At 45.4% G+C, this 16595-nt stretch overlaps 1 protein-coding gene across 1 annotated transcript in view; it reads left to right on the top strand.

Moving 5' to 3' along the window:
• Positions 1 to 39: 39 nt before the first annotated feature.
• The window catches only part of ME3 (malic enzyme 3), a 204266-nt gene continuing 187710 nt past the window's right edge, over positions 40 to 16595 (top strand). The window contains exon 1 of the mRNA XM_040630945.1: positions 40 to 662. Coding sequence (XP_040486879.1) covers positions 480 to 662 — 183 coding nt within the window. The 5' untranslated portion in view covers positions 40 to 479. The remainder of the gene's footprint in view (positions 663 to 16595) is intronic.

Below are 16595 nucleotides of genomic sequence, written 5' to 3'. Positions count from 1 at the left end.
GCCGCGGGTGCGGTGCAGCCATTGGCAGGAGGGGAACATCGGTCCGCAGCGCCTCGCCCCGCCTGCGACATCAGCTCTGGGCGCAGCACAGGTGGGCTGGGGAAGGAGGCATCGAGGCGAGCCACGGAGCGAGGTTGGAGGTTCGGGGGCCCTCGGCCACGCAGTTGCCTCTTCCTCGCAGGAATGGGAGCGGGGGTGGCGCGGGCGGTCACCCGCACCGGATCTGCTTCCTGGGCTTGCTTTCGCTTTGCCGGGGGCTTGGCTAGGCCTGCGCACCGCAGGCTAGCCGGGAGAGCCGCGCAGGTGGCCGCCAAGGAGGGGCGGGGAACTGGTGCTTTTCACCTTTAGGACCCCCTGCCCTCTCCCCGAAGACGCGTCCCCGACTCAGACTCGGTGCCCTGCGGCGCGCGTGGCTCCTGGTTGGCCGTCAGGCGCCCCTGACCTTGGTTTCTCCCCGGTGCCAGGTCTGCGCAAGGACCATGGGCGCCGCGCTGGGCAGTGGCGCGCGGCTGGCGCTCCTGCGGGGCCAGGCCTGCGGCGGCGTCCCACGCTGGAAACCCTCCGCGCCCGCCCGAGGCTGCCACTCCAAATCCGGCCCGGCTCGCCCCGTGCCCCTGAAGAAGCGTGGATACGATGTCACCAGGAACCCACATCTCAACAAGGTAACGGTCCCGGAGGGTAGGGTGGCCCAAGCCGCTATCCTGTGGCTGGCGGGAGGGGCGCCCCGCCCCCTGGGTCTGGGCTGGATCCTCCCAGGCGCCCTTCCAGCGGTTTTCCATTTTTGCCTTGCAGAGGCTTGATGTTAGTCGGTTTGCCTTTTTTTTCCCCCTCCCCTGCCTTCTGCGTGGAAAGAGGTGACCAGCAATGCAGGGGGCCTTATTTCTTCCACAAGAACAACAAAGACTGGGTTAAGGTCCTCTTGGCCAGTCCGACCTGTGGTCAGAGCTCCCTCTGAGGCTTACTAATTCTGTTGGTCGTGGGTAGTTCATTTAACCTCTGTCAAGTCCACGTTTTCTTATCTGTAAATGAGAGACAGTTGTCCCCGGCGTGTTGTGAGATTTAAAGAGAAAATGGAGGCAGAGTTCTTAGCACAGTACCTGACACCCAGTGAGAACAAATGTCAGCTAAGGTTGTAATTATTATTCTGAGATAAAGATTATTTTGAGAGCTGGGTGGGGGGGAGAAAGGCTAGAATTACAGAACTTTTAGCCCTTGATGGGGCATCAGAAATCCTAATTCAAACCTCTCCTTTTACATATGAGAAAACAAAGCAAAGGGAACTAGCTCAAGGTCACCAGCTAGTTATAGTTAGTTCTGGCCCTGCTATTGGAATCCAGAACGTGGTGCTTAAGATTCTGGGAGTAGAGTTCAGTATTACTGGAGTTAAAACCCTGGAAACCAGAGACCTGGATGTGAGGCATGTCTCCCGACACCTCCTCAAATTAACTTGGACATCTCATTTAATATCTACTTTCAGGTAGATATTCAAGGTAACTTTCTCCTGCCTAAAATGGATATTATGACAGAACCACCATTCCTACCTCATCTGGTTATTGTGACAATTAAATGAATTAGGAATAATATTTTAAACTATATAGAGTGCTTGATAAATAGGTAATTACTATAAAATAAAAAAATTTTAATAATTTCTTTGACTCAGGATTATGAAATTCAAGTGAGGAAATACATGTGGGAAAGGTGTTTTTGAGAAATAGGAACAATTATACCGATGCTAAGTGTTGGGATTATTTCCTACAGAAGTAATAGAAGAAGCTAAGGAAAAAAAAAATCTTTCAACCTCTGCTTATCGGTCTACTCCCTGCTCCCCCCAAAAGAGACTTTAAGTCCTTTGTGTATTTCTATTTTGGGATACTTCAGGTGTCTTATGAATTGTAGTTGCTTTGGTAGCAAATGTTAGAAAACTCAACTCAAATTGGCTTAAGCAAACAAAAGCCTTCTTTAACTAAATATCTAGAGGAAGGGCTGCAGGCAAGGCTTGACCCAGCGGTCCAGATGGCATCTCTAAGGATGCATCTTCTCTCTGGCTTTCTGTTCTGCTTCTGCAATGGCAGCTGCATCCTCAGGCTCCAGCCAGTGGAGTCTTTCACCTCAATGCTGGCATTATCTCCTATCTCCTTTTCTCACATGACACTGTGCAAGGATAGAAAGACACTTTCTTTGGGAGGGGAGGATGCCTCATCAACTCTGATTGAATTCCCTTCCTATTCTCAAACCAATTACTGTAACTTAAGCCAGTCAGGGCTCACCCCTGAAATTAAAGATAAAGTTTAAGGTAGGACCACTTCAATTGGTTTAGAGTAAGGGGATGTGTTTTCTCCACAGCAAGTCAGTGTCCTGTCATCAGACAAAGAAGCATTGGTACTGGAAAGCAAAACAATAAATTCCCACTACAGACTCCAGACGTTTTGACAATGCTTGCCTTAGAAGTACTGGCATATTATCAATCAGCACTTACTGCTTTAGAACTAGCTAAAAAAAAAAAGAAAGAAAAGAAAAAAGGAATGTCTTCTTTTTTAGCCCTAAGTTTATGGCTCCTTGAAAGCACTCTTCCCTTGTCTCTGATATAATTTTTTTCCTCCTAAATAGTATAAATGGGACGTTGTCTGTAAATCTAGGGGACCTGACCCTTTCGTAATGTTCGAGATTTTTTGTATGTCCCTGAAGTCAGTTGATGCTGGTCTGAGGTGAGGCGGGTATCTGGGGTGATGCAGAGGGAGCCTGATGGCATTCCTGTTCACCCCTGGGGAGGGCAGGAGCAGAGCAGTGGAGGGAGCAGCAGTGCAGGGAGCTGCTGAGGACACCCTTCACTTCCCTCTGGAGCGTCCCTCTCTTGCTGGCCCACTGACCTCCAGCACTCCGAGACTGTCTCCAGGGAAGGCTTGAGGCTTGGCTCTTTCCATCAGCCACCTGGGGAGACTTGCTGAGTTAAACAGAACAACTGAGGTTATCACTGAGAAAATAAGAGAACGGCAGCTTGGAAGGGAACTGCACTTAGAGGGCGGGTCTGTGGGTGGATTATTTTCTGCTAGACTGTGAGCTCCTCTAGGGCAGGGGCTGAGTTTCATGTATTTGTGGCTAGCATAGGGTAGTTCCTGAAGGATCTAGCAAGGCCATGAACAAGAACATCAGCATTACATTCTTGGAATGTGCTTACTAGATTCTTTTTAATTTTAAACCTTATTTTTTTATAATAATATTTTTTATTATATTATGTTAGTCACCATACAGTACATCCCTAGTTTTTGCTGTAAAGTTCCATGATTCATTACTTGTGTATAACACCCTTATTTTTTTAACTGACGTATAGTTGACATACAATATATTAGTTTCAGGTGTGGTTGTTGCCAGAGGCGAGAGAGGTGGGGGGATGGGTGAAATAGGTGAAGGAGATTAAGAGGAGCAAATTTCCAGTTATAAAATAAATAAGTCGTGGGGGTGTAAAGTATAGCATAGGGAATGTGTTCACTAGATTTGTATCCCACTTTATGTTTTTAAAAATTTTTTTTAAATTAAAATTCAATGTATTTAGCATATACTGTATGATTAGTTTCAGGGGTAGAATTTAGTGATTCATCAGTTGCATATAGCACCTAGTGCTCATTACATCAGGTGCCCTCCTTAATGCCCTTCACCCAGTTACCCACCCACCTCCCCTCCAGCAACCCTAAATTTGTTCCCTAGAGTTAAGAGTCTCATGGTTTGCCTCCCTCTCTGTTTTTATCTTATTTTATTTTGTCTTCCCTTCCCCTATGTTCATCTGTTTTGTTTCTTAAATTCCATGTATGAATGAAATCATATGGTATTGGTCTTTCTCTAACTGACTTATTTGGCTTAGCATAATACTCTCTAGTTCCATCCACGTCATTGCAAATGGCAAGATTTCATTCTTTTTGATGGCTGAGTAATATTCCAGTGTGTCTTCTTTATCCATTCACCTGTCGATGGACATCTGGGTATCCCACTTTAGATAGGTCAGGAGAGGTATTTAAGAAGCTTGAGGGCAGAGCGTTGTTGGGAGGTGGCATTTTCTGGGAGAAGAGGAGCTGCTGAACAAGCCAAGCATCACTACTGTTCTATAATGACTGGGTCTGGTTCCAACTCTGTCATAATCTCACTGTGTGATCTGTGATGAGCTGAGAGGCCGCTCCGCCCATGTCACACCACTACTGTAAGGATCATGGGAGATGCCTATGAAATCATTTTGAAAACTGTAAGTGAAATACCAGATGATTATGCGGACACTTCGCAGAGCTGGGGTCAGAGGGGCCCTTAGAGAAGATCTAGTCTGGAAGTTTTCAGATTATAGGTCACAAATTGTGGGACATGAACTTAGTGGATCTTACCAGCATTTTAATTAAAAAAAATGGGTTAGAATAGAATTTAAAAACAGCAAATGCATTAAACTTAAAAAAGTATTAAGTCACCATGTGAAATGCCAATTTTCACTGTGGATTTTTGTAAAAAAAAAAAAAGCTTTTGAAAATCAATCTCCTTTAACATCTCAGTTTGAGGAAAGAACAGACTGAGAAGTAGCCCCACAGAGACTGTCATGGGTTGCAGAGCAGCTGACCTCCTGATTTTCAGGCCAGTGAACAGCGATGACATTTCCCATTTACATCTGGGAATTGTAACTAGATGATTCCGCGTTCCCTGCAGGAGTCTGCGTTTTCTAAGCCATGCAAATGCACCGGTACACCAATTTCTATTTCCTTTTCCACTATTACCTTTCTTCTCAGATTTACATAGGACCTCTTCTATTATCCATGTTGACTGTGGCAACAGAGCAGATCTTTGATTATGTATTACAAGATATCAGCCATATTTTACTTACATTAAATAGTCAATGATGAACTCCATTTCATCTTCATAGGTGGGTATCATCCCCATTCTATTCAGGTAGCAAATGGGCCTTCAAACCATTTCTGGCCTCAAATACCTGTAACCTCTCTTGGGAAGGGCTGTCCTGTTCCCTACTCCTGAAACAAGATTTGAGTCCCCCTCCATTTATCTTATTGCTCTGTGTTTGTTTCCTTTTGGCCCTGAGCACCCTGTTATAAGGGCTGGTTGGGGTGTCTTCCTCACTGGACCCTGGACACCATTCAGACAGACTCAGTTTTGACACATGATATTCTCTATGTCTGATTTGAGATGTTCAATGAATATTTGCTCTTTAAATGACCTCAAGTCATGACCCCTTTGCTCTCAACTTTATTAATCTTAGTGCCACTACTTTACAGTTAGCCTGATGCTCTCATTGTCTAGAAAAATGCCTACCTATGGCCTGTTTGGAGGAAATATACTTACTTGGGCCTTATCTCCCCAGACTTAAGGGCATTTCACTGAAGGAGTCTGTTATTTCTCAGAGTGCATCAACCTTCTTCTTTGACCCACATGCCAACAATGATTTTTGCCTTCCACTACTCCTTTACCTGCTTCTCTGCAGTTTTTTTCTCTTGAGCTTGATAGTCAAGGAAAGAAAAGTAAGAATGGTACTTAGATCACTGTGATTACGCACAAGTGCATTTCATGCAGTGGGGCCTCAGAGCTGCAGGGCCCTGTAGATGATCACCTTCCTATGCGGACCTGGTGCCTGGAGGTTACTGAACGAGTAAAGCTCCAGTGGCCAGCACTGCAGCATTGGCTGCACTTCTGAGGTGGCAAGAGTTTCAGCTCCATCTCTTCTGTGTGCAGTGGTGAGTCATTAGATTCTCACACAGCAAGGACTTGACTTTGGTTAAAGTATGTGTTTTTATTTGGTGCCAACTTAGAACTTGATCTTGCCTCCTTTGCATGAGAGGAGTCTGTCCCACACTTGGCTCATCGATCAATCAGGAGATGGTGGCTGGGTGGTACAGGGATCTAGAAGTTTTTTGGTGACGCTGTTTTCTGCCCCCAAAGCAGACAGCATAATGGGTCTTCTTGAGACCTCTGTTTCAGACAAGATGTTGAATTGGGCCCCCCTAACTAACAGAGAAGCAATGGGTTACTAAGTCAACACTATTTCCATTAAGCATCAGTTCACTCTACACTGGAGCCTCTTGTACAGTGACTCAAGGCACTGAAGCTCAAATATTGTTCCAATATTTTAACAACAAACAAGCAGAGGCAGGTTGGAATTAAATCCTACCTTGTTGACTACTGTTCTGGCTTCATGGGATTGATAGCATTTGGAGTTAGGGCTTTGTGCTTGGAATGGCTAACAGAACTTGTATTAGTTTGGCTAAAGTTTAGGCAGCTGTAAGGAAGCAAACCCCAATATGGAGGCTTAAACAGGACAGAAGTGTGTTTCTTTCTTATCAACAAGTCTGGGTAGACAATTGCAGGTCAGTGTGTGGCTTGACATTGTTGCTTTCCATCCTCAGTGTGCATCTTATGTTTCATGGTCCAAGAGGCCCTACCCTCTGCCGCCAGTTCCACGCAGAAACAGAGGGAAGGGAAATGCCTTTTGAGGGCACAATCTGAACATTGCAGGTATCATTTCCACTCATGGTCAACTGGCCAGGTCTTGGTCATAGGCTACAGCTAGCTGAGAGAGAACCTGGGAAATGTAATCTTTAGCCAGGAATCCATATGTGCAGTTAAATTCCTACACCATTAAGGAAAGAGAGACTGGATATTGGGGAATCTGCCACAAAATGCTTCTCTGAAATTTTAATGTTTTTACTGTCAATTTTACCCCAAACTTTAAAATCCATCCTTTTCTCTACATCCCTACTACTACCGGCCCTGTTCACTCCTTCAACATCTCACGTCTAAATTTTGCAGGAGCCTCCTCTTTGGTCTGCCACCTTCCCATCGTCTTCCTTCCAACTCTCATAATCACATCTTGGGATGCTAAAACCTGGCACACATCCTCAACCACTCTCTTTCCTTCAGACCCCATGTCCAGTCCCCCAAATAGTTCTGTCACTCTGTTTTTGGACTAGGTTTGGAATCAACCTCTGCTCACCATGGGTCCCACCCTGACCTAAGCCACCAACATTTCTTGGTTGGGTAACTGCAGGGGCCTCCTGGCTGCTGCCTTGCTTCCCCCTGAGCTCCTCATGTTTATTCTGCACACAATAGCCAGCGTGATCCTTTTAAAACTGTTTGACCATGTCACTCTTCTGCTCAAACCCCACAAAGTCAGAGTCCTCAGAATACCTTGCCTGATTTGACACACACCCCCCCCCCCGACCTCATCTTTGCTACTGCTCAGCCTCACTCACTGCCCAAACCAGCTGGCCTCCTCGCTGTTCCTCACACACTCTAAGCATGCTCCTGCCTCAAGTCTTTGCACTGGCTGTTCCCCCTTCCTTGGACACACGTCCCCTCGATAGCCACATGGTTAACTCCTTCACCTTCTTCAAGGCTTCTGCCTTTCTCAGCGAGACCCACTCTGACCCACCAGACGCACTTGTGAATGTCCTGCAGTTTTCTTGGTCCTCCTTAATGTGGTCTACTCCCCCCCCCCCGCCCGGTACCTGATACTTCCTAATGCATTATTTAATTACCTTACCGAATATATCTCTTGTTTATTGTTTGTGTTTCCCCACTCTAATGTAAGCTCCGTTTGGGCAGGCGTTTTTGTCTTATTTGTTCATTGATGTATCCAAGGTACTCAGAACAGTGCCTGGCCCATATTTGGCCCTCAGTAAACAGTTACTGGATGAGTGAGTCATTCAGAGACACGTTTGCCAAGGCTCCTTCCTCTCATCCCTTCCCTTCACCTTCCTTTTCACTAAAGCCCCCGTCTTTCACTCTGGTGCTTCTCCTCCCCCAGGGCCCCCCTATGCAGTGCTGATATTCCTAGGCTCACCTCTATCTGGATTGTAGATCACCAGGGCCAAGTAAATAACATTAAGACCAACTTTTGGAAGTTCACGTGTCTCACACAGGTGACATTTGTATTCAGTGGAAACTCCATAAAATAGTTATCTTCTAAAGGCAGTATGTTTATTTTCATGTAATAAAATTTAACACCGGAACCTTGCCACCTGTTCTAAAATGATTGTAAACAGCACAATCTAGATCATGGAAATAGCGACACCGGAGGACATATACCCTACAGAAATACATGTTGCCTGTCTCAGACTTGGGCCAGCTGGCATCTAAGCCAATCTAACTCTGGGCTGTCAAGGTGAAGTGTCTGTGGATACTTTTCTCACGCTTATCCCCAGTCTCTCCATTTCCAGCCTGTCTTGGTCCTCTGGGACTGTTGTAAGCTCTGAGGTTATGGCTTTATTTTACTTTGCATTTTTGTCATTTCTACCAAAGGTTTCTTTTATCTTCTACCCTGTTCTTTCCAAATGCCAGTTTTGCAGCGAGAGGGGAGAAAAAGGCCTTTCATTCATATGGGCCTTGCAAAGGGATCACTAATGTGCAGCACTTTTGCTTGTGAAGATATGGACTATGGTCCGCTTCCAGACCTTCACTTCGATGTGTAGAAGTACATTGGGAAATCCTTTGGGGTGGTGTCCGACTGCCTCTCTGATGCAGAGCACAAAAGATGCTCTATGACGGTGCGATGAAAATCTGAGGGATACCCTCCTGTTGGGGTGCTGAGGTCAGCGGTTAAAAGCATGCATTCATTCTGTACCCAAATGGTTGCCTGGCAGCCTGCTTACAACACAGCTCCAACCAAAAGGACACAGTAAAGAGTAAAATGTACCCAGTCATTTGAGGAGAGGGATTTTTTTATTGAAAGACTGTCAGCTTTGAGGAACTTGAAAAAGAGAAAATCAAAGCTGCATTTGCTTTTAAAAGTTTTGCTGAAAGCTGGAGGGACTATAGAATTGAATTGAATGATTTGCAACTTGAGAATATTACTGTTTTAAAGCATTTTGTCTGGATTCTGTGCCATTGTTGGGTAGCAGAGCTACATGATGCCCGTAGCACCACTCATCCTGAAACATCCTCCCCTGAGGTGTGGACGCTGGAGGGGGCAGACTCCGCTAGTTCCTTTGTTTTGTTTTGCTTTGCTCTCTCAGAAAACAGAAGGAGGGAGCTACTGTCTACATGAGTTCACATCCCTCCTGAGTTACTGAGGGGTCCCATGACTTTCCCAATAGGAGAAAGGAGGAGAAAGGAGAAAGTGCCTTCACATCTAAAATGGAGCTGGGTCTCCATTCACAGATCATCCCTATTCCCCCTTTCTCTGGTTTCTGAAGGAGGTGGTGAGTTTTCCAAGCCAGATTCCTACCATACCGAATTTCCTTCCCTAGGAAATGCCTTATGGAGGGAATTCAAGTAATAATGATATCATCTAGCATTTTTTTTTGAACCTATAGTGTGCCAGAATGGTTCTAAGCAGTTTCTATGCAGTAACTCATTTCATATAATACCACGATGTTGTGACGTACACTGTTATATTACAGATGAGGAAACTGAGGCACAAAGTGGTTGGTTGGTTAGCTAACTCGCCCAAGGTCATTGTGGCAGAGTTGGGTCTTGAACCTAGGCCACCTGGTTGTAGGTCCACGTCCTCCCCCACTATGACGAACAACCACTTCTGGGGTGCATGTGCTCTCTTGCTTGAGACTGGCGCGTGGAGTCTGATGCTCTGGGCCATTCCCTGTCGTGGGCCTCTGACGGACTGTTAGCACTTCCACCGGCTCTGTTAGATCAGACTCTAGGAGTTGGAGAGGACTTTAAGGATCACTGGATGCCTTCTCTACACCCTTTAAGTGTGTGTGATTCTCCCAGGACTCGTTTGTTTATCAAATTTATTCAATCAACATTTGCTCTGTATCTATTCTTTTTTAGGCAGTGGAAACCCAGTGGTGAATACAACACTTCTTTGGCTTTCAAGGAGCCTATAGTGTAAGAGGGGTGATGGTGGAACCAGTTAGTGGGCAGGAAGTTCAATTCAGGAGGTCCGTGTAATGGGAGGCGCATAGGTACTTGTGCTCTCCGGGGCCACCTCTGCCACACCGCCTTCCTTGATGAGCCACATGGAAGTGACTCCTTCATTCTTTCCACTCCTTTGGCATTTAGCTTAGGTAGTCATGACTCTGTTCCACGTTTGGTCTCAGTGTACATTCATAGTATGCACGATTGTCCCCATCTTGATGTCATCTTCAGAGCCAGGACCACGTCTGAAGCATCGCATGGCCAGCCACAATGGCTTCTTTGTAGTGTACCAATAACAATTGGTTACATGAATCCCTTTCCCCTTCCCTCCCGGACAGATCAGAAACCACTAAGGTGAAGATGGATAATATACAACCCCATCTGCTATCTCTTCTAAAAAGATGGTGACAATATAAATTATATTTAGATTCTCCATGAGACTTGGAGGATTTTGAAAGCCAAGGGAAATCTTTTATTCTGGTCATAGAAGTTTTGGAAATCCATTGCTTTAAGAGAGTCTCCTGCTCTGATTCTGTGTCAGACGCACCTCGTCTAAAGAACAACACCTTTATGATGAGATTATTTATTCTCGTCCTTGAGACTGTTTTAAAGACGTTAGATTTAGACCTGCTATAACCAACAGCAGGTTAAAGGGTTTTGGAGGTTGAAGGAACATAGCTCAAATCGATTGCATGTGGCCTCCCAGGGCCATGGCCTGTGACCAGGCGGTATGCGACAGAGCACACAGGCTACCATCTAGGGATTCAGAGTCAGAAACACCCAAGGTTCCAGCTCCAGCTCTCATTCACTGGATTTGGGACCTTGGGAAGGCCACTTCATTTCTCCAAGCCTCAGTTTCTCATCTGGGAATGGGGATGATAATAAAATATACCTACTTCACAGGGTGCTCTAATGATTAAATGAAATAATGTATGTCAAACACATTGTAAGTGCTCAGTTAATTCTCAGACAGTCCATGTCTCTGAAGCTTCTGCTCCATTCCTAACCCAACGCATCACACTGTAGGCTGTGGACCTGCCCTCTTAGAGCATCCAGTCCCAAGGAGAAGGGACGATCGGGAGATCCAAACTCATTTTCCATTGGCATGGATACCTCCAATTTTGGCAGAGGAGTGAGTCAGGGAAGAGGCATGTTGGGTGGAGACACGATAATTTCTCTGTACTTGATGGAGCTTAAGCTGGGTGTTCTAGATGTTTGTCTGAAAGAAACGTGAATAAAAATGTCTGTAGCAGCAGCAAACTCAAGGGCCATTTGAAGAGCTGGTACTTAATGGAAGTTGAAACTAGGGTTGAAGGGAGTGGCCACCGTCATACCCTGCAGGAATCCTAGGACTTTTTCCTAACATTTTGGCACATCCTAATCATGGTTTTAAAAACTGACTCTGAAAAACAAATCTAAATTTAGCTGATCTGTTTATCGGCCAGTCTGTCTACGTATCATGACTCTGTCTTTCTGTCTATCACTATAGCACTCTCAGTCTCATGAGATTATGGTATCAAGACAGGAAGACAAGAGAATGTAAGTCATGGAAGTTTAGCATAAAAGTTAAAATGTAGCTTCAAATCCACCTAAATCGGGCATGGCGTACTTCACCGAGCTGGCAACCAGACTGGGCAGGGAGTCTAAGAGAATCCTACCGTCTCCATACACTTGGCTGTGGGTAATTAATTAATACTTGCATTAAAAATATTTTAAATGAGCATCCTCCCTCTGTTAGGACTCAGGATGAGCATTCTTCCAAAGACTATTAATAAGTCATCTTGTCCAGCCCTCCGTCTTTGAGCAGACAATATCCCAACACGTTACCGCAATTTTACAGGTAAGGTTTCAGAGGCCCAGACGGCCTGCTCAGGAAGTGAGTTGAGGAGGGTGACCCTGGCCCTTCTTAGATGGTGTCTGTGTCCCTTAGACCTGCTGACTTTGCCTGCCCTGCTAAAACAGTGCCTGAATCAGCCTCGACGACTTACGTGGCAGGCCTTCGAGTCTCTCCACAGGATGGAGATGCTTTGCTACTGAACATCGTCATATGTTGCAAACCTAACCACCTGCTGGTACTGTTCCCGCTTCTCTCCTTGGGTGTCCATTTCTGAAGAACAGACCTGTCCTGACTCCCACCTTCATTTCAGGTCTTGTGTTTTCCTCCTCAGTAACACCATCATGAAGACAAAGCATGTGACAGAAAGCTTACCCTCATGTCGTGCTCTCCTTTCTTATCTCTTTTATTTTTGGTCTTTTCCACCCCATGATTATTTGTTTTGACTAGTAAGATCTCTTCAGGTCACAGGACGGTGAATAGTAATGCTGTTGCCACCTGATAAAGCAGGCACAGATATAGATGGTGTGGAAAAAAAACCTATTAACAGCCATTTTTAGAAACAAGCTTTGAAATCCGCCCATCAGTGCTGAAAGATTTCCACTGTTCTCACACTCCAGGAGCTGGCAGCAGCTTTTCCTCACATCTCAGGAGCCTTGGGAGCCGCCTGGATGTGTCTGTGGGAGATGATGGCATGGGTGCGGGTAGGGCTGCCTGCCAGAAGGCACCGGGAGGGAGGGCCTGCCAAGCAGAGGGACCGTCCTGCCTGCAGGGACCAGCCTGGGCTGCAGGGCCTTGAGCATCCTCAGCTGTTCCTTGTTGGTGGTGTTCTGTGACCTCCTACCAGTCAACTGGACACCGAGTCAGCTGCCACCTCTGGAACTCGTAATTGCTAGAATGATAGTATTAGAAATAATAATAATAAACACTTACATAATGCCTACCCTGCCAGGTACTCTTATAGATGCTTTACATATATTCTTGCCAAGCAGAGAAAAAATTGTGAAGAAAGTAAACTTTTCCTGTAGCTCTCTAGTGAAAAAGAGCAAGTCAATGAACAGAAGTATATAGGCTGTTATTGGTGGTGGAGAGGAAATGAGCAGGGTCCAGTGTGAGGAAACAACAGAGGGTTGGCTTCAATGAAGGGAAGACCTCTTAAGGAGGTGATATTTGGAAAGGTACCTAATGTAAGAGGAGGCAGTCAGAGGGGAAACCAGGGTAAGAGTGTTTTGGGCAGAGGGAACAGCATGTACGGAGTCAGGAGGCAGCAAGCAGCTTGATCTGGAAGGTTCTGAGCTCGGACAACATGCACTCCAGAGGGAGTGTGATAAGCAAGGGCAGGGGTGGGGGGTTGCCTAAAATCAGGGTGGAGAGGACTTGGCGGCCAGAGCATGCAAGGTCTGTGGGCCCAGTTTCATTCCTGGTACAACAGGACATTCTTAAATGGTTCTAAGCAAGGAAGTGATGTGACTGGATGTATGTTAATGAAAGATCTCTCTGTGGAGAACAGGTTGGAGGGCAAGGGTAGAAGCAGAAGGACCAGGAGGGGTTGCGGAAGCAATGGGAACAAGAAAAGATGGGGCTAGCACGTGGGCGGTGGCAGGGTAGAGGAGAGAAGTGGCTGGGTTGGAATTGGAATTTGAAGGTGGAATGGATGGGACAGGACCCTGTGTCTGTCTCCTTCAGCTTCGCCAGGACTCTGTGCTGCATTTTTCCCTGTCATGCCACCCACCCTCTATGCAGCACACCTCATCATAAGAAGGAAGTAGAAAGTTGGTGTTTTACCTTTGGAGCTTATGAAGTGCTTCCTGATGGGTCATCTCATTGGATCCCCACAAAAACCTTGTGAGACAGGCATTTGTTTTCTGTGGGGGGAGATGGGAGCCCAGAGAGCCCAAGTGAGTTGCCATGGTCTCTCAGAAAATGAAGGGCAGTAATGAAGGGATCAATCCAGATCCTCTGAGACTGCTCACTGGTTTATCAAACAAACATCTATGGAGCACCTTTTGTGTTCCAGGCACTGTGTTGGGTTTGACAAAAAATGAGATGCGTCAGTCATGATCCTTGCCCTCTGGGAAACGGTTCAGACATAAAACCTCATAAATGTAATGCAGTATAATAGGTTTTATAGTACATTAAAAATATGCTATTGGGTCGCCTGGGTGGCTAAATTGGTTAGGCGTCTGCCTTCGGCTCAGGTCATGATCCCAGGGTCCTGGGATCGAGCTCTACTTTGGGCTCCCTGCTCAGTGGGGAGCTGGCTTCTCCCTCTCCTCCCTGCTCCTGCTGTCTTTCGCTGTCTCTCTATCTCTCTCAAATAAATAAATAAATAAATAAATAAATAAATAAATAAAACCCTTTAAAAAAAAGAATTAAAAATATGCTATTAATAATGTCCAAGTAATTTTAACTTTGGTGGGGAGAAAGAAGGGTGAACTTTCTTAAAGTGGATGACCTTTGATCCTTATATTATAATATTGTGTTCCATAAAGTAAAAAGGGAAATATGCTCTGACCTCTCGCCTGAGGTAACTACTTAACTTTCTTGGTGCATCAGTGTGAATATCTAAAAGGTATAGAGGGATTCCCAGGGTGGACATGGTGGGGGAAAGGTGTCCTGAGAAAATATGGCAAAATGGCATGGCATGTGAAGAAGTGCAGTGATCCTGAAGGACAGGGGCATTGAGGCTGGAGAGCAAGGCAGGGGTCAGACCTGGGGCGGGGTGCGGTTCTGGGGCTGCTCCTTGCCTGCCTGAAGAGTTTGACCTTCGTCCTGAAGGGATGAAGGCACTGAGATGTGACACTTGGGTTTCAAGTGGTGGGCAGATCACTCTGGCCACAGGGAGGGCACAAGAGCAGAGTTAGGGAGACTCATTAAGAAGGAATTCATTCCCAAATGGAAGATGAAGAGAGCCTGATATGGTGATGGTGAGGTGGACACAGATGTGAGAGGTGCCAAGGAAGCAGAAGTCTGCATCTGTTCCAGAATTCCTTGAGTTCCATCATTGCAGTAGGAGTCCAAGATTTGTCAGTATACCAGAAAAACAAATGGAAACCAAATGGAACAACAAATGGAAACTGGTTATCTTATAGCAGGGTCAGAAATTCTTTTTTTGGGGGGCGCCTGGGTGGCACAGCGGTTAAGCGTCTGCCTTCGGCTCAGGGCGTGATCCCGCCGTTGTGGGATCGAGCCCCACATCAGGCTCCTCTGCTGGGAGCCTGCTTCTTCCTCTCCCACTTCCCCTGCTTGTGTTCCCTCTCTCGCTGGCTGTCTCTATCTCTGTCAAATAAATAAATAAAATCTTTTAAATAAAAAAAAAAAGAAATTCTTTTTTTTAATGTTTTTTTATTATATTAAGTTAGTCACCATACAGTACATCCCTGGTATCTGATGTAAAGTTCGATGATTCATTAGTTGTGGTATAAACACCCAGTGCACCATGCAATATGTACCCTCCTTACTACCCATCACCAGCCTATACCATTCCCCCACCCCCCTCCCCTCTGAAGCCCTCAGTTTGTTTCTCAGAGTCCATAGTCTCTCATGCTTCATTCCCCCTTCTGATTACCCCCCTTTCTTTATCCCTTTCTTCCCCTACCGATCTTCCTAGTTCCATAGATGAGAGAAATCATATGATAATTGTCTTTCTCTGCTTGACTTATTTCACTTAGCATTATCTCCTCCAGTGCCGTCCATGTTGCAGCAAATGTTGAGAATTCGTTATTTTTTATAGCTGAGTAATATTCCATTGTATATATGGACCACAACTTCTTAATCCATTCATCTGTTGAAGGGCATCTCGGTTCCTTCCACAATTTAGCTATTGTGGACAATGCTGCTATGAACATTGGGGTGCATATGGCCCTTCTCTTCACTACGTCTGTATCTTTGGGGTAAATACCCAGTAGTGCTCTTTCTCCACATCCACTCCAGCAATTATTGTTTCTTGCCTTGTCAATTTTTGCCATTCTAACTGGCGTAAGGTGGTATCTCAGTGTGGTTTTGATTTGAATTTCCTTGATGGCTAATGATTTTGAACATTTTTTCATGTGTCTGTTAGCCATTTGTATGTCTTCATTGGAAAAGTGTCTGTTCATATCTTCTGCCCATTTTTTGATTTATTTGTTTCTCGTGTATTGAGTTTGAGAAGTTCTTTGTAGATCTTGGATACCAGTCCTTTATCTGTAGTGTCATTTGCAAATATCTTCTCCCATTCCGTGGGCTGCCTCTTAGTTTTTCTGACTGTTTCCTTGGCTGTGCAGAAACTTTTAATCTTGATGAAGTCCCATAAATTCATTTTATCTTTTGTTTCTCTTGCCTTTGGGGATGTATCATGAAAAAGGTTGCTTTGGCCGATGTCGTAGAGGTTGCTGCCTATGTTCTCCTCTAGAATTTTGATGGATTCCTGTCTCACATCGAGGTCTTTCATCCATTTGGAGTTTATTTTTGTGTATGGTGTGAGATAGTGGTCAAGTTTCATTCTTTTGCATGTAGCTGTCCAATTTTCCCAGCACCATTTATTGAAGAGACTGTCTTTTTCCCACCGGATGTTTTTTCCTGCTTTATCAAATATTAGTTGCCCAAAGAGCCGAGGGTCCATTTCTGGGCTCTCTATTCTGTTCCATTGGTCTATGTGTCTGTTTTTGTGCCAGTACCATGCTGTCTTTGTGATCACAGCTTTGTAGTACAGCTCGAAATCCAGCATTGTGATGCCCCCAGCTTTGTTTTTCCTTTTCAACAGTTCCTTGGAGATTCGGGGCCTTTTCTGTTTCCATACAAATTTAAGGACTGTTTGTTCCAGTTCTTTGAAAAATGTCCTTGGTATTTTGATCGGGATAGCATTGAAAGTGTAGATTGCTCTGGGTAGCATGGACATTTTAACTATGTTAATTCTTCCGATTCATGAGCA

Source organism: Ursus maritimus, unplaced genomic scaffold (genome assembly GCF_017311325.1).
Source record: "Ursus maritimus isolate PB19 unplaced genomic scaffold, ASM1731132v1 scaffold_16, whole genome shotgun sequence".
NCBI classification, from domain to species: domain Eukaryota; kingdom Metazoa; phylum Chordata; class Mammalia; order Carnivora; family Ursidae; genus Ursus; species Ursus maritimus.
The sequence above is the reverse complement of the archived record's forward strand: the minus strand, read 5'-3'. Positions and strand labels throughout refer to the sequence as shown.